This window comes from Gallinula chloropus (genome assembly GCF_964237585.1).
Source record: "Gallinula chloropus genome assembly, chromosome: 1".
In the NCBI taxonomy this organism is placed as follows: domain Eukaryota; kingdom Metazoa; phylum Chordata; class Aves; order Gruiformes; family Rallidae; genus Gallinula; species Gallinula chloropus.
The window spans coordinates 21,070,313-21,095,746 of NC_140085.1; the positions used below are offsets into that span (position 1 = coordinate 21,070,313).

At 42.3% G+C, this 25,434-nt stretch overlaps 1 protein-coding gene across 1 annotated transcript; it reads right to left on the minus strand.

Annotated features, from left to right (window-relative positions):
* Positions 1-245: 245 nt before the first annotated feature.
* Positions 246-25,174, minus strand: ISX (intestine specific homeobox; the record flags this gene model as incomplete). The annotated part of the gene is made up of 5 exons (XM_084267560.1): positions 246-482; positions 1,150-1,266; positions 5,761-5,912; positions 18,670-18,915; positions 25,003-25,174. The coding sequence occupies 5 exons, from the start codon at positions 25,172-25,174 to the stop codon at positions 246-248; spliced, it is 924 nt and encodes a 307-aa protein (XP_084123686.1).
* Positions 25,175-25,434: the final 260 nt, after the last annotated feature.

Here is a 25,434-nt window from a genome sequence, read left to right on the forward strand (position 1 = left end):
AGCTGGGTTTCTATGGAGCATGTTCCTCCTCAGAAAAACAATGAGCTCCTTCCTGATCCATGGTGGCTCTTGCTCACATTTGCTAGGCTGCGGCGATACATGGTGGCACTCCTGCAGCAAGTGGACTTTGTACCACACCCATCGTCCCAGCAGGCTTGTTCAAGGAGAGGAACTACACACCCCCAAAATGGTCATGGGTGAGAAAAGCATGCTCCCAAAGTCCCCCAGTCCCCCAATATGCTCCTCTATGTGGAGCTGGCGCAGATACTGCTCCTTTCCAACTTGTGCGGTAGCGGTGTGCCGTAAGGGGGGAGGACGTTGAAGAGCAAGTACGGTTTTGGGAGGGGCAGCAGCTCCAGGCGGTGGGGGACGAAGGAAAGCGTGCTGGGCATCCATGTAGTTGTCAGCTGCCCTTGCAGCGGTGAGTAGTATCCTACGGCAGGGATGGTAGCAGCGAGCTTTCTTGGCATCAAGCTAGGAGCCTTTCAAGAGTAAAAATGCAGTCTCAGGTGAATCAATACAGACTTTTAGTTGGATACATTTACAGTCAACCTTATTTGTTTCCCTGGTGCTCAGTAATTAAGAAGAAAATTTCAGAAGAATAGACTCCCTAAAACCCAGTGGTGTGCTGTCACCCGGGGAGCGAGGCAAAATGCCCTTTGTTCTAGCCATGGAAAAACTACTGACAGGGAAAGAGTCTGTGTACCAGCCTTGATAATATTGACTGTCCCAGACTTAGCAAGGACATGGGTCAAGGGCAAAAAGCTCTGGTTAGCCTAACAAGGCTGGACCTTATAAGGACATACTGTCTATAAAGAAATGTGTCTTTGTGGCTGCGAATGTCATATTTCTTCCTTTTCAGGAAATTTCTGATGGTGAAGTTATTTTGAACCAAACCATGATTAAATGAAAGTAAATGGAGAAGGATAACCCTGCAAGAGACACCTCACAGCGTATTTACAAAATAGGTTTCACTTGATGAAGAAATGTGTTGTCTGACCATATTTACTGGGATTTCCCTTCATTATATTGCCATTTTTATCTTTTCCAGTCCTCCTTCTCTGGGATAGTGCCGGGCGAAGAGGTGTCCTGGTAAAGGATAGCTATATCTCTCCTTCAGAAGCTTTATACATAACCTCCAATACTCACTGTGATATCTGACTTGGGAGCAGGAATGAAATCAACTTCTGTCAGATGCTGAAGGCCACCGAAGTTGCCAAATTTTTCATGTTTCCTCCACTTTGCTCGCTGGTTCTGGAACCAGATCTGGATTCAGGCAAGAAAGAAAAGGCACAGAAATGAACTGGAGATGGAGGAGGAATCACTCCCATCCAACTACTTTCTCTTCTCTCTATGTGAATGCCAGAAAACATTGACCTCCAGCTCAGCAGAACCAGGGGCTGAATCTAAAGGAAAATCTTGGGTTCAACTCAGCACCTTTCACACTTTGCACAGCATGTGGGATCTCTGCACTATCATGACAGCCTCTTTTTTTCTCACAGCTCACAGTAAAGTGAGGATCTCCCTGTTCAAAGAAAGACAGTTGAATGGGGTGCAGCAGGTCTTCCAGGGCTCTCCTGGGAGAGCAGACCCTTTTGTGGTCGAAGCTTTGCAGCAGTCAAGGCACATGGCATTCTGCTTTCCCTAGGAGGCATGATTTGTTGCATTACAGGGCTCTTTCACATCGTTCCCAAGTAAGCAGAGTGGGAAGAGACACATCTAGATGTTTTGATGGGCTGCAATAAAAATGTGTCACCAGTGGAACTGTAGTAACAGGGTTCTTCCCATGTTTATCTGGTAACTTTTTGAAATTCATGAAAGGGACCTAAGGAGAAGACCCAAGGGGACGTCACCTCCTAAATTACTCAGCAGTCTGTTATATGCCATCTCTTTTTGCACTGGAAAACAATTTTCTCAAGGGAGTTTCTTTCATCTATCAGTTGATTTGACCTGTCGGGCTTCTGACTGAGGCACAGAAGTATTTATAGTGCATCCACAGTACTGCATCTTGTTGCATTGCTGTGAAAAGTTGTAGTTTCATTGTAGTTTCTAGCCAGCTTAGGGGATTTACTGTTTGAATGCAGACATTTCTTTCTAGGGAAGTGCTACACATGAACACAAAATGTTAGTGATCAAATCCAGATGCTGCTGGATGTAAATATGTATGTATTTTAGACTCAATAATGAGCAGTTTAATTATTTCTGCATCTCTTGACCAGGAAGTAATGGGAATGTCAGGAGCCCTCTGTTATATGGCTGATAGTTAGCAGTATCTGAGGTTACTGAAAGGACAGTCCTGTTTATCTGGCTTTGCATGTGTTTGAGAACTGCTTAATCTGTATGAACTGCTCCATTCCCTTTCTACCGGGCAGGAGTTATACGGTGGAACAGCACCATAAAAATGACTCTTCTTCAACACTGACAAAGTAGTTGAGGTCAGAGGGGTGACTGTAGCCAAAATTCAAGCTCTGAAGTGCTCTCTTCAAAATCCCCATATGGGATAAAGTCCTCAATTCAGGGATTGGGTTTTTTTTTTTTTCAAAAAAGGCAAAGCTGTGTTTACAGACTGCTCTTTTTTGCTCAATCAGCTCTCCAGCATCCTTACCCTTAAAATGATTTCTCAGTGCCCACCTTGAATTTCTTTTATTGGGATTTAAATCTATTTTTCTGTTCTCTGTGTACCACAGATATCAAACTACTGATACAATTTATTTCCTGCACTCTAATAACTAATTTTCCAGTGTTCTTGAGCTATGGCACTGAAACAGAGAACAGTATTTGCATGTGAGTTTACAAAAGTCAAATCAGTGCTAAAGCCAGGGACCACTGATTCCTTAGTCCCGCCTGAGATTTCACAAAAGACTCATTTGCCCTCTCAGCTGACTGCAGGTCGTCCAAGGAAACAAGGACTAAAACAGAGTGCAGAGGGACAGTGGTGTGCCCCATATTGTAGGAATGGCCTCTACTTGTTGCTTTGTAAGATTGTCCCTTTGTTGTTCTCTTACAGACATATGACCAATGATCTGGATCTTGCTGTACTAAAGTGAATCAGCCTTGTCATTATTTTCCAGTTCTCTTACCATTTCATAGCACTATCATTACAGATTTTACTGATTATGTACTTCAAATTCACATTTGTGTCAGTAAATGGCTCCTGTGAGAGACCACCTTTGAAACTTCCTCATTTGCAGTTGGGTGTCTGTTGCAGACCTAGGTTTTGTCGACTAGAAGATGCCATCTCAATCTATTCTGGTTTCTTAATCCAAGCCGAGTGTAGGACCAAGGCAAGGTCCTACATGCTATCAGTGTTACTACCTTTATCAACCAAATACACAGAACCACTGGATCACAGAATTATTTGGGTTGGAAGGAACCTTTTAAAGATCATCTAGTCCAAGCCCCCTGTCATGGGCAGGAACACCCTCCACTAGACCAGATTGCTCAAAGCCCCATCCCACCTGCTTACGCATTTCCAGTGATGGGACATCCACAGCTTCTCTGGGTTCTCTGGCCAACCTGTTCCAGTGTCTTGCCACCGTCATTATAAAAAATTTCTTCCTTATAATCAACCTAAATCTACCCACTTTCAGTTTAAAACTTTCACCAATAATCTCATCATAAAAAGATGAGTTCGACATCTATTTTCCATAAACCAGTGTTGATAGGCATTAAATATATTACCCTTTCTTTAATTCTTCATTAACAGAGACTCAAGTCAGCTTTATCACTATTTTTCCAAAAGTCAGTGTTTGGCTGAGAGGTCAGTCATTATCTGGTAGTCCTGTTTACCCTTTAAATACTGATGCAACATTGACTTCCCTCAAGGCCTCTGGAACATCTCTTCTGCCCCAGGACTGATTAAATATCAACACTAATGACCCAAAGTACTTCTCAAGCAGCTTTTTAAGAACTACTGGAGGCAAGTCACCTAGATGTCTGGATTGAAATGTATCTGTCAGTAGTAGCTGTTCAACATATTATCCTTATGGAAAGTGTTTCATCATCGCTCTGTGATACTGCCACCTTCCCTGACGTATTTCCAAGGATAGAGTAGAAATTATGACTGAACTCTGCCATTTCTGCATTATCCTTGACAGTCCCAGTATTTCTATAAAGGAACATCAATATAATATAATTTTGTTTGTTCTTAATGGACTTTTATTGAGTTTCTGATGATCCTTAATTTTTCTTACCAAAGCTTTGACCTATGTCCTTCTGGTTTGCTTATTAATTTTTTAAGAATTTCTTGTTTCTAAAGTTTACTCATCAAGCATTCTTCATTTTGTGTTGCATGTAGGCATGCACACATGCAGGGATGTAATTACATCTATCAATTAAAACTGTTTCATAGCAATCGTGGCTTTGTTTCTTTACTGGAGGACACAATCTTTTTGCTCAGTTATGAAATGTTTCAGCTGGCTATCCAAGGTTTGCTCACTTTTTCCCCCTAGTTAAATTATATCTACGTGAGTTAACCTACACTGCTTTTAGTTCAGTCAGGACTATATATGAATTCTCTGTAATCCATGTTGTTTCTATTTGACAAACACAGTCAATCAAAATAATAGCAACTTGTAACTTGTACCATACTTTCTGCTCATTTTTAGTTCTGTGGCCAGCTGACGTCATCATCCAAGATGACGTCAAACACAGAATTTCCTGTCACGTGTAACACTGTCTGAATTGGGAATTTGCCGTCTGCAGTTCATACACCAGGGGCCTTTTACTTCCTTCGTGTACATCTCAGGTTGATGTTTCCTATGATAGCTACTTTCTTTTTCCCCATACAAAATATAAATGATTTTTTAAACAGAAGATTGTCCTGTTCTTTCACGTGATCTGAACACTGACTACAAGCCCAGCTTGGCCTTATACCACTGGAATTGCACTGATATCGCTAATGGGCTTATTATGGCTATGCTATTCCACTTTTCCCTGTTGCCTAACTATGGAGCAATATCATCATGGTTAGTCAATAGTCCCAGGCATGTCATCGTCAATAAACTACTCTGTGTTGAACTTTGGTTGTTAGAGTGGGATATGTGCATGGAATACACTGATGGACTCCAGTATTATGTCAAGTATAGAAACTGCCCTGTGCAAGAATCATCACAAGAGTGCCTAGTCAACACCAAATTCCAATAGATGGTGGTACATATACGTTAATACAGAAAATTTCATATGTAGAAAACCTTTGTGGTCAATTTTGAGCTCAGCCACCAACACTACATCACAGCTGAGAGGAATGGGATTACTTTCCATGCAGTGAAATTACAGCCAGGGCATTTATAGTCTGTAATATCAAAATACAGAACAGTAAGAAAACATTTTTTTTGGGGCAGTTACTTTCACTTTTTTTGAGAGCCTGTAGAAGATGGATGTGGATGACAGCTTATACTGGCTGTACATTAGTCTGTAAAAGGTTGATAAATGCTTAATAAATATTTTCATAAATGGCCACTCTGTCACTACAGAGTCCAACAGGTTGCTCATAAGCATCTGTAACTCATATTTGCTATGTGTTTAGCATGCTTAGGGCTCCTGTTAACCTTTGATTAATCCCATTTGGTTAGTCACAGTTGGGTCACAAAGCCTTTTTTCCCTATTTGTAAAAGGAGAACAGTGATACTGGCCTCCAGTGTAAGGTAATAAAGAGGTCACGCATTTCATCAGAATTGTCACCCAGGTACAACCTATGGGAAACATACTCTGTATAAAAATTTGGTGCAGTGAGCATAGGCTTTTGGAGACACAATGTACCTGAACTCTGGCTTCTGGGAGGTTTATCTTTGCTGCCAGTTGATTGCGAATATGGACATCCGGGTAGTGAGTCACTTGGAAAATCTTCTCCAGTTCCTGCAGCTGCTCAGCTGTGAACGTTGTCCGGATTCTCCGTTTCCCTTTCCTCTCAACTGTGCAAACAGAGAAAAGCTTATTGCATTTTATAGGAAGAGGCCACAGGGCCACAAGAAGATTCAGAGATCCAGCAATTTCTGTGTATTGCTGTGCAGCTGGGATGGCATCTCTAGCACCTAGAGATCTACTTACTGTCTCGTGACCCAGCAGTGAATGTGAGTGAACTGCTTTATCATTCAAGGAGTAAGTCAGAAGTGCCCATTCAAAGTGTTAATTCTATTGTTCCACTGCCTGCCAACAGCTACAAAACCTTACCTGTTTTAGCCCTGCAATGCTTTTGTCATCAGAATCCTTCAGTGTTGGACCAACCTTTGACTCCTTTTGCTCCTGTCTATCACCTGCACACATCTGTTGCTAATTTATAATCCCTTATTAACTATTTGTGAATAAACACTTAACGTAAGCAGAAGAGTAGATACTCCATTTTGGCTTGGTGCTGTTCTCATGCCTGTAACAAATCACCATCTTTCTTTCAGCTCATAAATTTTCCATCCCTATCTTTACCTGTCATACTGGTCTTACTAAGTTTTCCTCAAGTTCTGAGGCATTATATTATGCAATTGTTGCTTGTTTGATTTTGATGAATTTACTACTCCTGTATGCCACCAACTCGAAGAGTACCCAAAATATGGGAATGTTGTGGAGGGAAGTTAACCACTCCGGAATGACTGACCGCTGCCTTCTTCCCATACCACTCTTTCAGAAGTGTTTAGGGATAGATAACAGTTTCATTGCAGTGTGACAGCGTCATTAAAAATATTACCTTTACAAAGAGAAGTCATGGTATTCTCCTGACTGCACCATTGCGGAGTGGGGACTTTCTAAACAAGATTCACCTTAAGAAATATAAGGCCCATGGAGTAGCATATGGAGAACTCTGGGAGCTGTGAATTCATAAGGGTACTCTTAGACATGCTTAACACTTCTCTCAGCACTTCTATGCTGTTTTGAAAATACCAGGCTATTTTATTTTGATCATGAACTCAGTATGCCACTTGGTTTAAGTTCAAATAAGATCTAGGTTGTTCTGAAACAATGATGAAGGGCTGATGTCTTACAAGTAGGAGGAGAAAGGAACAGCAGAAGTGAGCTTTAGTCAAGTGATCTGCAGAATGTGAAGTTCAGCCTCATCCCAAGACTGGAATTCTCTCTGATGCACAAATGAAGAATGTCCTAGCACTGAATGATCAGCACAAAAAGCCATAGCCCAAGCATTGTGAGTCACAGGTATTTTTTCTACTGAGCTTGGAAAACTGCGTCCGGATAGGAGCAGAAAAATACTAATATCACTAGTGACTATGATGACCTTGCTTCTCAATGACCTGAGGTAATTTGCAATGACAATATGTTTATGGAGAAAATTACCTTTTTGAATGACTGCTTTTGGTCTTCCATGGTCTGATGACAACTACCAATCCTACTATGTAACTAGATATATGCAGGTCCTAATGGGAACCATTAACCAGATAAAGTTAGCTCTTAATACCTCAAAGAAACCTAATCCTTTTTTTAACCCTTTTTGTTCAACCATTAGCATAAACCTTTCCTTTTGGGGGCTAAAACAGTGATAAAGGTAACTAAACACCTTGGCCAATATAAACTGGGATATGTGCCAACCAGAAAATTACATTTTTTCATTCTGTAATTAAAGCTTCATTGTGACTTGACACAGAAAATAAGGAATAAAAAATTCTGTCCACTGGCTTGGTAGGAAGGTATGTAGGACACGATATCTGTGGACCAGTAAGTGAATATATTCTGTTGTGAATATTTCATCTTTTTTAAACCTTTTGGGTACTTTGAAAGGAAACCAGTCATGCAAGAATAACTGAGGAGCGTCATTTATCATAAGCACTGTCAATACTTCCATATCTCAAAAACAACCTAATAAAGCTGATGTACAACACAGTTAAACCCATATCATTAGACTTTTCACTAGCCTTTCAAAGTACTACTCATTAGATTGCAGCGCTGGCTTCAGTCCCAAGGAAAAATGTGATTTACATTGAATCTTGCTGGCACTACTGGGGCAGAGATCTGAAATGAGAAATATTTTTGTGTGTTTGTGCTGAAGGTAACAAGAACTCTCTCCTAAGGAGTCCTGATTATGAAGTTGCATCTACTTGAGCTTCCCCAAAAGATGGTTGTAAGGGGGATGTATTGCTATATGAATTAAAAGGAAAACATCAGTGTTGAGAATATGAATCTCAGAACACTACATCTCCTGGAGATACAGTAGAGCTAACAGTTCATAATGGTGTCTCTTGTCTGGAAGATTTCTACCTCACACCTCTCTGTGAGGTGCTGGCCTCCATATCCTCCTGAGAGGTGCTGCAGACAGATTATTTTCTTGAAAACATCATGCTCTGTCATACAATAATGAATGTCTCTGCTATATTTGTATCATTTCAACATATGGTATTTATATTTCTCTAGCTCAGGGCAATTTATACAGCAGATCCCAACAAGTGAAGTTTGCCCTGACCTTATCATGGTCTCAGAAATTTGAGGCCTCCTTGAGATGTCCTGTACATCTCCCTGAAGACCGAGCTGAGATCCTGCCTCTATCCAGGGCTCCACAAATCTGGAAGAAGGTGCAATCTCAGTCTACCTCCAGCATTTCCGGAGTGGAGCAAGAAATCTAAGCTTGAACTGTGGTCACATCCTTCTTTCCGTGTCCCAGCTGTACATGAACACCTCTGTGTTGGCAGCATTCTTGTCCTGAGGCAGCCTATGTACCTTCTTGCAATCAGAAAGCTTTCAGGAGACAGAACAAACCTGCCTACCTGCCCAGACATTTCTGAATTAGCAAAAAATTCCCCCCCCCCTTTTTTTTAAATGCATTAGATTAATGAACTGAAATATAATTTCATGCCTATGCAAAGAAAGCAGGAAACTCTAAATTTTAAAATCTAAGAAGTCATATCAGATCAAAAAGAAGTTTATTTTAGTATTCCACTAGAATACAGCAAATAATAATTTATTCCAGTATAAACCTTTCTGTCTTACACATTAACTATACTCTATAGAGATGGGCTGACCAAAGTTGACCATGATGGGATTTAAATGAATGTCAAAGACCAGCTGGATAAGATGTTATCACAGTGGGCACCATACAAACAGCAACCATTAGTTCTTTCCTGAAGGCACAGATAATGACAGTCATAAACTCCTCTTCATAATGTGGAGTCAGAGCTAAGGTCAAGAGTTTTAGTGCCCAAACCAGAGAATACTACCTGGGTTAGAATGGAATGGTTTACATTATTAGGCCATGCTAGCTGCAGGAATTCTTCATAGACAGTGTTTTATACTCATCAGAGACAGAGACAATAATGTAGATATCTATACTTAGCTACCAGCTTAACTAGTTTTGGGTGCTGGCAAGATGCTTGGTGCAGAGACCATTGCATTAGTCAGCCTAGACACACTAGAAATCAGCGGCTACAAGCCATGCAATACCACCTCTGCAGGGGAAAAAGTGTGGGATGAACTCAGTGATCAAGATCATGAGTCTAGAAGGAACTGCAAAGTCTGTGCTACAATGAATGTATGACAATGAGGAGACAAAGGCTGTGTACAGCTGGTGTAAGTTGGGAAGAAACTTTTATTTGAGTTGGGGCATCTTATGGTACCTGGGAGCCAGACCCATTGCCTTGAACCACACAATATTTTAAACTGTGCTGGAAATGGGATGGGGAATGGATCTGACATAACCTCTTGCTGTACTCTGTCCCACTGGCAGCTAAGAAGTGTCCAGAATTAGAGAGCATGGCTTCAGGGAGAATATGCCTGTGAGTTTCTGATGTCTCCTATCAGCTTTTTTGGTAGGAAAATGACCCAGATGACTTGGTGGTGGACAAAAGAATCTCCCTATACTCCACATTTTTCCTTCTTGAAAGTTGAACTGGTTTGATAAGATTCTTATGTAAGGGAAGGATCTACACAGTGCTCAGAAATGTCAAACCTATTGAAACCAGATTTTTCAAAGTGGAAACTCATCAGATTAAACAAAATACAGTAACATGAGGACATCTGTAGGCCAGTAGAGACTGAGGACAGGCTTTGATTTCAATTGGAAATGAAATTAAATTGCTAACAAAATAGACCCCTGTGAACTAACCAAGGCTTTTGCCAGTAGGAAATACAGAAGAGTATTTTTTGTCTGTAAGTAATCAGTAATTCTATTTTTGTTTTTGAAAAAAAACCCAAAACCTATGGAAAAAAAATCTAGGAATGTATGTTAACATTTTCCCTTGCAAGATGAAACTTTCTTTGACTGTAGCTTTGATTCTTCCCTTTGCCTTGGGACCTTAGCTTAGAGATCCCATAGCAAACAACAGCATTCAGAATTACAGTCTAATAAAGAATGTGGGTGGAAGATATAAGACTAGAAAGTGTTGGAAGTGTAACATTGGCTTTACAAACGTGGCTCTAGAGTCTCTGGGGAAATAAGACTGTCTGAGTTTCCTGAGCTATTTTCTATGTAAAAGCTGGGGATATTCAAGTGTGCTTTTATGCTCTGTGAAAGTCATTTGCAGGTTAGCTGACTGCTGAAACCAAGCCTGAAAATACCAGGCAGCTAAATATGTCAGCATTTGCAGGTGCTTAGAGATACAGCTGTCTATACATTGCCTTACTGTTGACATTGGCAAGGCCAGATTCTCCATGCTGATAAAGCAGTATAGCTCCTTTAAAATCACTAACAGGGTCCCTTTGTTGTCTGAAGATCTGGCTTTATTACTAGGTCAGACTTGGAGAAAGTTGAAACATTTGAACTTTGCAGAAATACAGATTTTTCTTGAAGGTGCCCAGTCAAAGGATGAGGTCAATGGGTACAACTTACAGCAAGGAAATTTCTGATAACATAACAGGAAAAAGTGTTTTCACCATTAAGGCAGTCTGACATGGGCCTGTAAAGGCTGTGAAGTCTCCATCCTTGGAGATATTCTAAACTTGACTGAACAAAGGCTTAAGCAACCTGATTTAAGATGGCCCTGCTTAGAGTTCGGGTTGGACAAGATGGTCTCCAGAGATCCCTCCTAACTTACTTTATGATGTGATCTCTAACCTCCAAATATCCATATGGTCTGCAGCTGCCTCATAATCCCTTTCTCAAAGAGTAAAAGAATTTAAACTCAAGGATTTTGATTTGTAATTGCTCATTTACACAGTTTTACCTCAGCACATTACAGCTTATTTTTACAAATACACCACCATTACAAGATCAGTACTGAAGACTACTGCTTGTACCTGAGTATGCTGCTGCAGCAATGCCATACTTAGCCAAATTAATTCTGGACTGCAGTCTGTAGCAGGCAAACGGCCTATGGTACACCTTGCACTGCTGTTTCTCAGCTGCCCTGCATACCTGGACCAGATGGATAACTGTTGTCTCTGAAAACTCTGCAATTGCACCTCCCATTCGCCCTGAGCCCATTAGCAGGCTAAGACTCCATCATGCCGACTTGGTCTCATGCACAAGGGAGTGTACACTGGAGGGATAAGGAACTAAAAACACAAGAGAAACACTGGAAGTCAGTGCTGGCATATAATTTGTTTTGGAATGTGTAATCTAGTTAGATGAAAACTGTTGGAATCAGTTTATCTTGCCGCAATCCTCTTTGTTGTTTCTGGATAGACAGTGGCTCATGGTATGTGATAACCAGATCCAAAGATTTTGCTTCTTTGACAAGGAGAAAGCAGTTAAATAAGCAAGCAAGTGGCTTTAGATGCATAACGTCAGAAATATTTTTTTTCTCTGCGTTACAAAGTTGACTGTATAATTTGTTTCTCAGGAAAAAGCTCAGGAGCACTGAAAAAGAGCCTCATTATATCTGGTTAAGTTCTGCTTTACCCTTTCAACCTCTTCAAAAGAAGTTCCTGTCTCTCTCTTCTTTTTAATTCAGCCAATTACAGACATTTGGATCTCCCAGCCAGTTCCTTCCCATGGCTTTTCGGAACTTTATTCTCTTGTGGTGACATTCTGCTCATGGCAGCCAAGCCCACAGCAAAAACAATCGCAACTCTATCAAAGAGTTATTATAAAGTGCTGATGGCATCAGGACAAAACGTGCTTGTCTGTGTACACAGACATGCCTATGGCAGTCCCTCTCCTAGTTAAAGAGGTGGCTTACGGCTTTCAAAAGAGCTTGTGCTGCAATATTTAGGCGGGAGTATGGCAGTGTGGCTAATCTTTATTAAAGTGGTTTTCCAGCCTTTGTTCAGAAGGCATAGCCAGCAAGACTGATCCTAATTGGATAGGTACAATGTGCTCTGGATAGAGCCTCCTGCTAGCAGAATGCAGGATTTAGCATCCAGCTGCTGGCCATTCAGCCGTTGCAGAAGTTAAGACAGAGCAGTACAACCTAAACTTTTAAAGGTTTGACTTCCCTCCCTTCAGTCCAAAACTCCCTGACAGAGAGTTGCTCTCACCCTGGCGCAGAGTACAGTGTCTAATCGCTTGACAGCAAGGCTGAAATGCAGAGAGGTACAGACTTGAAGGTGTTGTGAGCGGGAGTGCTAAAAATACCAGCCCAGAAATCTGTTTAAGCAGGCTGTGCGGTGGCGGCCGGGGGAATTTCTTAGTCTGCCTGTCAGAGGAATCGGCAAGGAGTAGATGGTATGTACAAAACCATTCATGTGGACAGTTCCTGTGGAGGATGGTGCTCACCATCAACTTGAGCCCCAAGTGAATATAACCTTTCCCTTCTGCCAGCAAGAAGATAATGGTGTTTACAAACGCTGCCCCTCTGAAATGGTGATGTGCTTAACCTGTGAAATGCCTGGAGGAAGAAGTGTGCAGACCATGGTTTGAGGGACCCCAACTGACATGGGCGTGTGTTAGTCCCTATCACTTGATACTAGTTCTGTACCCAGGCTAAATGACCTGCACCTTCATGAACTCTGTCGGATCAAAGTGGATTTAAGGTAGGTATATGTGTAGTTTCCCCATTCTTCTAAATCTCTGGCTTGAAACTTACTTTCTGTGACTATTATTCGGCTGCCAAACTTCACCGTTGGATGAGAGAGCAGTGACCACCCTAATCCAGTAACAGCCCTCACCAGGGAAAACAGGTTCCCCCCCACTGTCCCCCACTGTCTCTGGTCAATCGCTGTTGTCAGAAAAATATCTGTTTGCCCATGGAGAAAACTTAGATTATTGCACGTTGCACAGACAGCCTGTTTTCTACTTTATTCCTGCCCTCTGTGGTTATTTGTACCTGCAAACCTTGAGACACCAATCAGGCATGCTTGTTTACATCCCTGCTTCACAGTCTGCGTTTCCTCCAAGAAAGAATAATTCTATCATTATTTGAGTGTGTAGTCTCTGCTATTCCCCATTTCAGTGTAAAGCACTTGCTAATACAGCAGGTAAAAGGCCTGCCCTCAATTTTAAAGAACAGTAATTAAAGGCACCAAATCCAGGGGATGTAATAAAAAGTTCTCAGACAATTTAGGAGAAGCCAGTAAGTACTTGTAAGACCTTTGAAATAAACTTATCAAGATGTACCATCAACTTTACCACGGTCACATTACACAAATTTGACTAGCTGGAACAAATTAGCCTCTGGGTCCTGTGTAATACACCCTTTGGATATAAAATTCCCAGGGAAGAAGGGGCTGATGGAAGAAAGCATTTAATGCTAACATTTACTTTAAAAAAATAAAAATTAAAAGATGAAGAAACAGCATAAAGAGAATTTATGACAGTCCACTCAAATTCTGTCAGCTCTGCTTTCTTCAGTGCCTACCTGTATAAAAGTGACACTTCTGTGTCAACGTAGTCTGAAGGGTGGGAGTAAGAATTCAGGTTTCTTGACTTTCATTCAATATCCAGGGTAGGATTATAAAGAGTCAGTTTTCAAAGAGGGAGAAAAACAAAGAACTAGCCTTCAACAATGCCTCAGGTAAACCCACCAAAACAAGGTCAATGATCTGCCGCGTTTCTAAATGTATATAGGAATACTGCACTTCAGAGACACTGGGCTGCAGGGACTGTTCACACTGACAAACACAGGACTGGTAAGACAGCTAATGGCAGCAAAATTATATATATGGGCATTTATATTTTCCTTCTGCTTTCCCTTTTCATTTAGAATTGCTTCCTTTTGTTCTGCAGGACAATGGGATGCTTGTGCCCTTTCACTCAGACCCATTGGCATATTCTGGGCAGCTGATATTTATCTGGGATTGTGATTATACAGTGCTTCATTGTCTCTTGGTGTTTTATAAATGCATTAAGGTAAGTCAGCATATTGGGGAAAAGACTGTTCAGTGAGAGATAAACCATGCTGTTTCACAGGAGTACATGGATTTGACTATATTGTCCACAAATGAACAGTACAAATGAATTTATGGCTTTGCTGAAAACATAAACACTAAGCTAAAGATGCCTGCAACTGACATCAATACAGAGGGGACGTGACTTACACTGGAAGTTCTCCAGGACTGAGATCATCTCAATATTTTTTGTTTTCTGTATGATAATTGCTACCAGAATTTGTCAATAAGCTTTGGGATCAAAGATGCTATCATAATTATAAAACTATTAGATTAATAACAAGACCCTTGAGCTCCCAGTCAGCAATGTGTAGAGGATTTCTGCTATTGAAATATTTGGCTGATATTTGCTCATTACAGCAGACTACAAGTGAATAATGGAGAGAGGAACTGCAGGAAATAACATTGTCCAGTTGTTCCCATAGCCTGAAATTCCCAGTTTCTGGTTCATTTAGGAGCCAGCTTTATTTATGGAAGTCTGATTTACTTTCTACTTGAATTACTGCCCAGAGAAGAGAACCTACAACAGTGGGCAACTGTTAGTGTCTTAAGATGATGCTGCTATCTGGCTCCTCCAAGGCTCCTCGCTGGAGCTCCCTTGCTGGAGCAGGGGACTGGAGCCATTACCCATGCCTAGTTCTGGTCATACTCATCCCCAGCCTTTGGATGTAAATAGTTGCAGTGCAAACACACATAAATGTATGTGATCAAAGCCAGCATGTGCAAAAGACATTGCAAAATAATTGCCCATGTGTATCTGAACTAGGCTGGGATCTTGTATATGGCAGTCTCTGTCAGGAGCTGCTGTAGGTCTGGCAGGCATTGGGGGATGTAATTCTTTCAGGTTCTGGTGCTTGGCTGTCATGAATGGGTAAAGTCCCAAGGGTTTCACACAGAGCAGAGAGAAGGCATTAAGAGGAAAATGAGAGGTCAGTATTAAATTTGGGGGTTTACATGGATGTGTTGTTCTGATGCTGACTGACAGCCACAAGAGTTAGCTCCGCCTGTTCTTAAGTTTTGAAGATCCTGTCGGTGATGGTGGTTGCTCACTTCAAAATGGCATCAATTAATCATTTCAGAGAGAGGTGGCCCAAGCGGAGACTGCACCCACAGCTCCAAAGTAAGGCCTCTCTCACTATGGGTTTTATCAGAGCTGCTCATGAGAGCCAGGCTTTCCAAAAAAGTTGTGCTGAGCTTTTCATGCAGAAGGCCACAAGTGAAAGCACCCAACATTCAGAATGAAGGATTCCAAATTCAAATGGGGGCCTTGCAAAATTAAATGCTACGGTCAGCATATCTCATGCATAAGAGAGCTTTTCCCCTTTTTTTGCTTACAATGCAGCCTCTGAGTTCAAAGTGCAAGAAGCATTGCTCCCTGTAAATGGTTTGTGATAAAGGCATAATTCTGTTTAGTTTAAATGACACTGCGTTTCTAAACTGCTTAGTCACAGAAGCCATTTTGTGGGAAAAGCAAATTTTTAGGGACATTATAGTGTTAAAGGGCATCCCTGGAAATATACTCCAAATCCACACGCCAGGTCACAGCTTTTCACAGAATCACAGCACTGTAGGGGTTGGAAGGGACCTCCAGAGATCATCGGGTCCAACCCCCCTGCCAGAGCAGGTTCCCTAGGACAGGTCACACAGGTCGGCGTCCATATGGGTCTTGAATATCTCCAGAGATGGAGACTCCACAACCCCCCTGGGCAGCCTGTCCCAGGGCTCTGTCACCCTCACTGTGAAAAAGTTCTTCCGCATGTTGGTGCGGAACTTCCTGTGCTCCAACCTGAAGCCATTGCCCCTTGTCCAGTCTCCACAGACCATAGAAAAGAGGCTGGCTATTTCCCCCTGTGTCCCACTCCGAAGATATTTATAAACATTAATAAGATCCCCTCTTAGTCTTCTTTTCTCTAGGCTGAACAGCCCCAGTTCATTCAGCCTTTCCTTGTAGGGGGGATGCTCCAGGCCTTCAATCATCTTCGTAGCCCTTCGCTGGATTCTTTCCAGGACATCCCTCTCTTTTTTATACCAAGGAGAAATTTACTATTTCAATATGGCCATGAAGGGCATATTGTCATGGCCTCCTCCTCCTCTTTTTCCTCCTATCCAAAAAAACACCAGACAAGTCCCAACCCTCCTGCCTCCAAGATGATTGCACAGCACGCTTGATTTCTTCTGTTCCCAGACAACTATACTGATGTGTATGCTTAGTCAGGGCCCTTCCTCACAAATTATGTATGTGTTTTATATAGATAGAGGCGGTTTATATAGATAGAGGTGGTCTGTGAGAACAGGGTGAGGGAACAACCAGCAAGGACTTCTGATGTCTTTCACATCAGATAGCTCTCCCACCACTGAGGTTGCTGCTATTCCCCTGGGTACTTGTTATAGGCATCCTCAGTGTGGGAGGTCTTAGGGCCCATAGAACATGGCATGTTCTGTGGGCATTTGGCATTGCCTAGGTGCCTTGTTAGGGGGCCTGTAAGCAGCCAATAGCTACCGTGATGAAAGTGTATCTGAAGCACGACAGAGTCAATAGATATGGAAACAGAAATTCATTTGCTCTCAGCTCGAGCTGTAAGGATTACAGATTGCTCCCATGGATGGTGCCAGTCTACCTCTCCTGCAGGCACTGCTGCCACCCTCATCTGGGAAAAGTGACTCCAGCTGCATGCAGGAGCAAAAGAGATGCCAGCTCTTCTCCTATAATGTAAAGTGGAGGAAGGAAGCTGAAGCTTCTGATGTTGGAAAGGACTTTAAATGCAGCCCTCCGTCTCTCTGCTAAGAATGACATGGTGCATGAACAGGATCCGAAACATCATTGTTTGTGCACTGTGGGAAAAATGCCAGTCCAGTGCTTTAGGATCCTCCCCCTCCCTTCAGCCAGTTTCTATCAAAGGCTCAGCATCCACGGGAGCCAGTAGCCTAGAAAATGGCAGATCATTAAACCTCTGCTTGGTTTCAAAATCCCACTGCCACCAGGGAACAGAGGGATTTTGTTTAAAATGCCTTTAAAATATAAGTCATCGTTGAAAAGCCTGCTCAGCTCAGCTCAGCTCAGTTTTGTGCAGATAATTAGATGCTTCAACCTCACCATGCTTTGCTGATAAGACTGCTGATGAGCTGGTCAATGAAGCTAAGTGCTGAGTTGGGACACTCACCTCCCTCCTCTGCTACCATGGGAAGGCCACCTCCTAGCTCCAGTGTGATCCCCATGGCTGAGGACTCCCTCCCGCACAAAATATATTCCTTTTTAGCACTCATGGGCAGCTCTGAGTTCCTGATACCTACTGCTCTGGTTCCTTTGCAAGGAGGAAATGTGATATTGCCCAGCTGCCATCAGCTGCCTGCAGCTTACAGGGCAGAGGTAGGCTAAAATATCTGGTTATCTTACACGGCTTCTTTCTGCATCAAGAGAGATGCCGTCTCATGCAGGAGGAGGAGGTGACAGCAGCTTGTCACAAGATTCATGTATACCACAGCATAAGCAGCAGAAACAAGGCTTTTCTTTCAAATATATTTCACAGAAAGGTTTTCTCTGACAACTTGCAGAGTATGGGCCAGGGAAGATGTATGGATCTCAGTGAAGCCAGATGAGTAGCCCTGTATCTGTGGTCACATGAGCTCATTAGGAATCTTCAAAGGACTTAATTGAAATTGCTTATTTTTTTTTCTTTCAGAGTGGAATAAATAATAACAAGCTATGCAGGAAAAACGTGACTGCTGCTACTGATAACCTGTTTTCTGGAGTTTAGTATGATTGTCTATATTAACCTTCCCAAAAGCTTGAAGAACTTAAAGCAGTTTTTGTCATATGCTGCTAATAAGTGGCAGCCTGTTTGTTAGGAACTTATCTTGTTCAGGTACCATGCATCCTGCTTAACTTAAAGTCTCTCTGCAACATATTGGGAAAGTATATTTGTACTGTTCATCAATGTTCACAGCTAATGGAATTCGCAGGCCTGTAAATATGGCCAGGCTTCAAAATTGTGCCTAATACATCGCACATGCCAGACCTATTGCACATCTACAGTTAGCCTGTGCGCATGCTGATGACCTCTTCATCACCTGTACAGTGGGTCCAAGGTGTACAGAACACATCAAGCTGATTCCGCATGTTCAGCAGCCTCGCTCCCCACATTATGCAACACCCATTTACCAGGAAACAGGCGATGCACTACCTGGGGAGTGAGGCTGCTGGACATGGTAACTCTGTAGATTGCCACCCCAAGTAGGAGGGTGGTAAACACCCGAAGCAGTCCCTATGTCTTAGATTGGTTGGGTTGGCAGGCCTTAGCTAGATCTTTAGGGAGAGTCTCCATGTTTTCAATGGTGAGACTGAAGAATCATTCCTGTGACTCAAACACGAACTCAGCAGTAGCAATATTTGTGATGTCTGTTGCTAGGTATGGTATGATAACATCTGTGGTTTTGGGTACTCTGGGAGAAAGTTTGGATATATAAGGCACTCACCATGAAGTGGATGGTCCACTGGGAAGCTGGGAAATAGCTCATCTTCCTCTTCCTCATGTTTTCTTTTACCTTCCAGGTGTTCCCGCCCTGTGTCCTCTCCCAGGAGGGAAGTTGGGTTGTCAGTAGGTTTCCTGCAGTGAGCTACCTGCACTTTCTTTGCCTTGGCCACAGGTGTAGCGCACATGTCAGGGAGAAGCATTTTAGCTGAAGGTAAGTCACAGTCTGACTGACTCTTGCTGCTGGAATCTGTGAAGGACACAGCACAAGACAGCTTTGAATAAAGCAACCATGGTTCAGTGTACCTTCCAGTTTGTGTGAAAGGGAGAGGCATGGCTGTGGTCTAGGTACATTCAAACCCAATTATATGTAAAATGGCTTTAATCCTTCTGTGCTATGCTTCAGTGTTACAGGGGCATGATCCCTAAACTTTCAGTGGTCCTTGTGGGACATTTTCCAAAAAGGGTTGTAGAAGTAAGGAGATAGAACCAAATGATCAAGAAAGCTCAACTTCCCTGTCAGTATCCAAATAGGTGTCTGTCTTTTCTGAAGAACTCATGAGTACAGGAGATGTGGAGCAGCTCAGACAATCTGTCAGCAAGATCACTGTAGAATTTGCTGAATGCCAAATGCTTTTAAAAATCTCATCCTTTCTTAAGTGTCCATGTAGGTATATCTACCCTATAGGCAGATAGGCCAGAGAATAGGCTAAATGTCTATGTCTTCCCAGTTCAGGCCCATTTGTCCTTTCTTCTGTATCTGGGCTAGGCTTTGGATAATATAAGGGCAGCCTTTGCCCATGATGTCAGGAGACAGGAGAAGTACATATTGGCCCATTTTCATGAAGTTCAACCATAAGGTTAGCTTATAGTTTATAACACATGGGTGTTCTAAACAATCCCAGTAGGAGCTGAAGGCAACCTCAACATTAGCATAGTTAACCCACTGAGGAATTTAGGTTCCATGGTTAGTATGACCCTGAAGCAAATGCAACAGTTTAGGTTCGTTGGCTATTATCACCAAAGAACATTACCATCTTAATGCAGTAATGGACTGCACTCTTGAGAAGTCATCCACACCCAGAGTCTGGGGCTGTTCCCCTCTCCCCTCTAAATAGCAGCAGGTGTACCGGAAAAAAACTCCATTATTTAATATACATTTTACTTCTAGTGCAGTATTCAGCATTGGCAAAACATCTAACTTTTCAGATGTCTGAGAGTTTTATTTTCTGAAAAAATAAGTTCTATTTGTAATAAGCCTTGGAGCAATGGTAATTATAACATCTGGAGACAAAGTGCCCATTTCTGCCCTCAGTGAAAGCCCACACAATAGGAATTTTTCAGAGGGCTGACACTGACATGAAGAAAATGCAGTTACAAGAGCTCTGGAAATTAGCCAAACCTTGATGTCAGTAAAGGTTGGTTGTTCAAATTTTACCTTCTCCAATTATCACCAATCTTTGGGTAAACTTCTAAACATAATTGTATGTATCCAACCATGCTGACCTTAAAAACCTGGTGTGAGGTCCACCTCTGTGTTTGAGGCATATTGTGCAAAATGGGACTCAAATCCTTTAGGATCCATTAGGTTTGAGTTTTCTGGTGAGAAAACAGATGAGGTTTTGAATATTTGTGGGGTAAAGGAGAAAGATAGACCTTGGAGTGGTCACTAGCATGGTGCTGGGGTCAAATTATTTGCTCAAAGAACTCAGAGGATGTCGGGTTCTTAGCCTAGGATTTCTGTATCTCCCACTCCTAAATTAAGGACTAGTTGCACTCTCTTGCTAGGTGGGATGCTGTGAAGAGAAATATGTTACAGAATCGATGGTGCTTATATCCTGCAGTAATGAATAACATAAGGATACCTGAGCAAGATGCCCTCACGGGCAGTGATTAAAGCTTTCGAAGAATGACATTGGTATTTTCTAAATAGACTTTTCACGTGTCTTCATGCTTCATATATAACTTTGTCCCCTAAAATTTTTCACTGAGGTGCTCACATACTCCAGTGATGAGCATGACTTATGTATGAGTTTCCCACACAGATGTCAATATGGAGATGCAATAAAGCTGGGTGGAGTGCTGCTAAGGGTGAAGTAAACAATCACCATATTGACATTTGTGTGTGAAGCGGCTGTTGTATTCCTGTTATTTTGCATATCCTTAACATAATGGGACATAACACAGGCAGAATGACAAAATTACTGTATTCATTACTGCTTTTATTATTATTTCCCCAGGTGTAACATCCTTATCCCCAGCTTTCCTTGACTTGATAAAGGACCTCCTGTTGGTGGAATATCACTGGCAGAAACTAGGGAAGTAATGAACAATTATTTCAGATGTATTTACAAGCACATGGAAATCAAGTTCCCAGGGATTTCAGAAGAAAGATTTCTTCGGAAATAGGGCTGCTAGTCTTTGTTTAAAATGAAAGAGTTGGCACTAAGGAGGAAATCAGCACTTTCTGGGTGTTTATTTATGTCCCTTGAAAAGGCTATGGTTGCCCTTTCTAGGCACTGTGACAAAAAGAAGAGAAGCATAGACTGAATATTAAAAAGTCTTCTTTTTCACTGTTCCTTTTTTAACTTGGTGAAAGTCTTTCAAAAATTAAAAAAAAATATATGTGGACTTCAGATCATCAGCTGCAGTTTCAGGTTATCTAGTAGTTGTGTTTGTGCAGTAAACTCACAAATGGCTAACACTGCAGCTGGGAAGTTACACACTCCTTATTCCAAGTCCCACTGGAATTACACTCACAAAAACCTGTGAACTTTGGAGCCAGGCCCAGAGATCTTCTCATACATGATCACGTCCTGTACCAGCTTTCCATGAGAGGCTGGCACTGTACATCACAATGCCTTTTACATCAAAGAATCATAGCATGATTTAGGTTAGAAGCAACTTCTAGAAGTCACCTGATCCAGCACCCCCGGGTTTTCTTAGGAGAGGAATCCATGGTAAGCTTTGTCCCTCATTTCTGATACTCTGCATCTTCTAGTCCTCTGGTCCTACCCATTTCCTCAGCTCTTAATGGCTAGATTTAGATTTCAGGACAAGTATGATCTTGATACCTAGACTGCCTGTATCAGCAGACAAGCTGGATGATAATTTCTTGTCTGGGTATTCACCTTATAATAACCATGAGTATGTGTGTGGTACCAGTTCTTGCTTTCGGGTGGATCATGGCTTGCAAGGCTCAGATACATACCATTTGGGGTGTGGAAAATGTGCTTAAAATCCACCGTAAGACATAACTCATCCATGACCTGTAGTACTTCCTTGCTGAACTGTTCCAGGAAAGCAGATGGGTTTGCGTCCCATCCTGGAATTTCCAACAAGTTCCCTAGCTCATTTCAGTTCCCTGTCCTTGGCCATCACAGAGCCAAATTACACATAGCTGACTATTTACACAATTTGTTTAATGCCAGTGTTATATGGCATGAAGCTGTATGACTTTGATGAAATACAGCAATTATCCCAAGATGTATAGCACTGGGTATTGCACTTCTGAAATAAATAAACCTTATCTGCAAAAAAACTGGCAGTTCTGCTGAGAAGGCAAAGGGTAATAAGCTTAGGTATCTCTCTGGTGTTAGTAAGAGACCAACAGTGAAAAAGCTTCATTTTCACTCTTTTTTTTTTTTTTTTAATATCCTTGATAAGTTGGAAATGTAACGTACAACATTTTGGAGCATCTTTTACATCTTTCCAGTTTTCCCAGTTCCAGTGACAGTTAAGTGAATCTACATGTGTACATACTATTTTTATTAGTTCTTACATTGCCTTAAGTGTATTAAACCCACCTTGCTTTCTAGCAGTGGAAAGAGGAGCCACGATACTCTCTTGCTACAGCTACAGTCGTCTCTGGCTACGTGATGAAGCAAAGTCAAAGTCTGTTCTGCCTGCATTGTTTTCAAGGTGAAAAACTGACTGTACTCTCAGGTGGAGCAATTTGGGATAAGGTAGTACTGGTGGTACAGTAATGCAATCCTATGAACCCACCATGTCCCGCATACAAATTTGTCAGACCTTGTGCTGGGAGCAGCATGCTTAGCTAAGATGCTTAGTGAAACAGGGCTTCAACATACTGATTGTGACGCAGGCTTAATATAAAAAGGTCCTGTTTCTGCCACGCTCCTCTGTTCACAGAGAAGTCTCATGTTGTTAAAAATGCAGTTCTATGGTCCATGTTGTGAACAGCGCTGACATCATTTTCAGTGGTGTTATCTGTCTCACTTTGGATGCAGTGGCACAAGGTGATTGCCATGAGCTCCCTGGAAAGGACTTTCAGCTCACAAAAGCTCATTCCCATGGAGCCTATGCCAGTATTTCCCCCTCCTTAAGCAACCTGGCACCTGGATTCCTTCGGCACACAGGCCCCATTACGCTTGTATCAACATCAGCCATGTCTTTGACCACCCCTACAAAGTACCAAGTTGTTGCTTGTTTCAGGACTGTACTTAAAACATGGCCTGGGTCTGCTGCTGTTCAGATCTCATCTGCACTGGTAGCTTTAGGAAACCTCCAAATGCTGCAGTCTTCCAACAGTACCAGTGGTCAAACAGCCAAGCAACACTAGCTGTGCCCTTCAGTAACATCTGTCTATCGTTGAAGCTGCCGTTCCTTTGAGCAGCAGGTTAGATTTCTAGATGATCTCAAGAGGTCCCACCACACCTCAGTAATCTTATGGTTCTGTGAAAATTCAGTGGCACGCTGTCCCTCTCCCCATATACAGGTTTCCATGGAAAGCCCCAGGCACTGGCACAAAGGCGGTGATTGTGTGCCCAGCCCTGGTGCTTGGGTGTCCCATGGCTGTGAGATGTGCTGTGGGCTGACTCTGCCCTGTGGTCAGGAAACAAGCTCTGTACAGAGACAGTGATGTTACCCTGTGTCTGTGAACAAGAAAATGCAAATCCTGTGCAAAGCATGTCTGATGGGCAGTGTCAGTGGGACTGGTCTTGAGCCCAGCTGGTGACTAACACTACACTAGTTAGTAAGTGTGGTGCCCACTTTTGCTCTAGTTTTCTTCCTGATTTAGATCTTGTTTGCATTCCAGTCCAGGTCAGCATCCAGTATGGACATACAAAGAGCTGAATCTATGTGAATAACCAATGGTTACTTGCTTATTAATTAACTGCCAGATTTCTTTTAAAAAAAATCCCCAAACCAAACAGACTCCCTTACTACTGGATGGTTCAGTTTCCTGAACTGACTGTTCAGTCTTCTGACTGGTTTTCCCAGTATCCTGGGAAATGGGTTCCTGATCCATGAAAGGATCTCTCTGTGTTACAGAAAATAAAGTGTAGCATTAAGCTTTGTTGAAAGCAATTGAGCAAGACGTGAGTGAAAATCTTCTGTCAAAACTGCAGGTCATTTTTCAGTTAAGCAGCTGTGTTTGTACACATAAAACATCTCCTTTTCATGGCAGATGTAGATTAAAAGAGAAGAAGAAATACTAAATCCAGAAAATGGAGGCAATTGGTCTTTTTTAAAGAAAAAAATGAGACAATTTCTGTGGGGCTAAAAGTTCACTCAAGGCCAAAGTCACTAAACTGAGGAAACTGAAGTCAAAAAGGCTAATGCACTTGCTAGCTTGCTAATATTGAAGTCATGCTAGTTTTCTACTAGCTGGCTTTATTTAGTTCATGAAAGGACCCAGTGTCCCTGATGATAAGGAGAAATGATTAAACACAAATGCTTTCTCACTTCTTGTTCCAGCAATTGAGTTCTAACACTCCTTAGCTCCCATTAGCCTTACAGACCATTTCTCCTTCTTGAGGATGAGTGGTTGGTTTTATCAGAAAATGGTACCGATACGAGATTTGGCTGTACCTCCAGACAACAGTCAGCTCGTGATATAAGTGAAACTCCAACGACTTCATTAAGTTGCAGCAGTTTAAGGCTGAGCTTCCCGAGTTTGCCTGCCCTTCCTTATGATGGGCAATTCCTCTTTTTTTTTTTTAATAACAAGAATATTGGTTTTTAAAGAGAAAGACACCACGATGTGTATTTGTTTACAATAAGCTCTTACTGAGGAGATCTAGCTGCAATAACTGTTCAGGTTGCATGCCCACTTCTCCAACGATTCTGGGGATTCATAACGTACAAAATCCCACCAAAGGCTGGCAGCACAGCCCAGTCTACTGAGAGGTTGAGAGCGTATTATTTTAAAAAGATTATTTCTGTATATATAATGAATGGTTTATACCTGATTAGGGAAATCCCAGATTCCTAGAAAAGCTAAAGAATAAAAATGCCGCATTAAACAAACTGAATAGCTTTAGGGGTTAAAAAGAAAGGAGAGTTTTCTTCAAATGTTGTAACTGGTACTTACCAAAAGTAAGTGGTGACCCTGTTTTTAGGGCTGGAGGTCTCTCAGCGTAGTTACTTCTGTTCCTGGTTTCACCGCTTAGGGTGGTGCTGGCAGAAGGTTTCTTTAAGATCTCCTCAATGGAAAAGGACAGGCTGGGCTTTCCCTGGCTGGCACACTCCCGGGGGTCCATCATCTTCCTGCCAGTGTGGCCACAGGGCAGAGAGTCCTCTCCTGCTCTCCTGGCTCTTGCTGCACCCTGAGAAACATGCAGCTGGGAAGGTGCACGCCTCTCCCCACCCGTGCCCGGCTGACCTGCAGGAGCACTGGGAGGAGAAACAAAGGTGACCCACGCGTGAGCACACACGCCTTGGTCCTCTCTGCTGCTGATTAGCCTGGGACCCGTGCTCCAGTGTCTGGGGAAGACAGCATTAGAAGTGGGGCTGGAATGTCTTA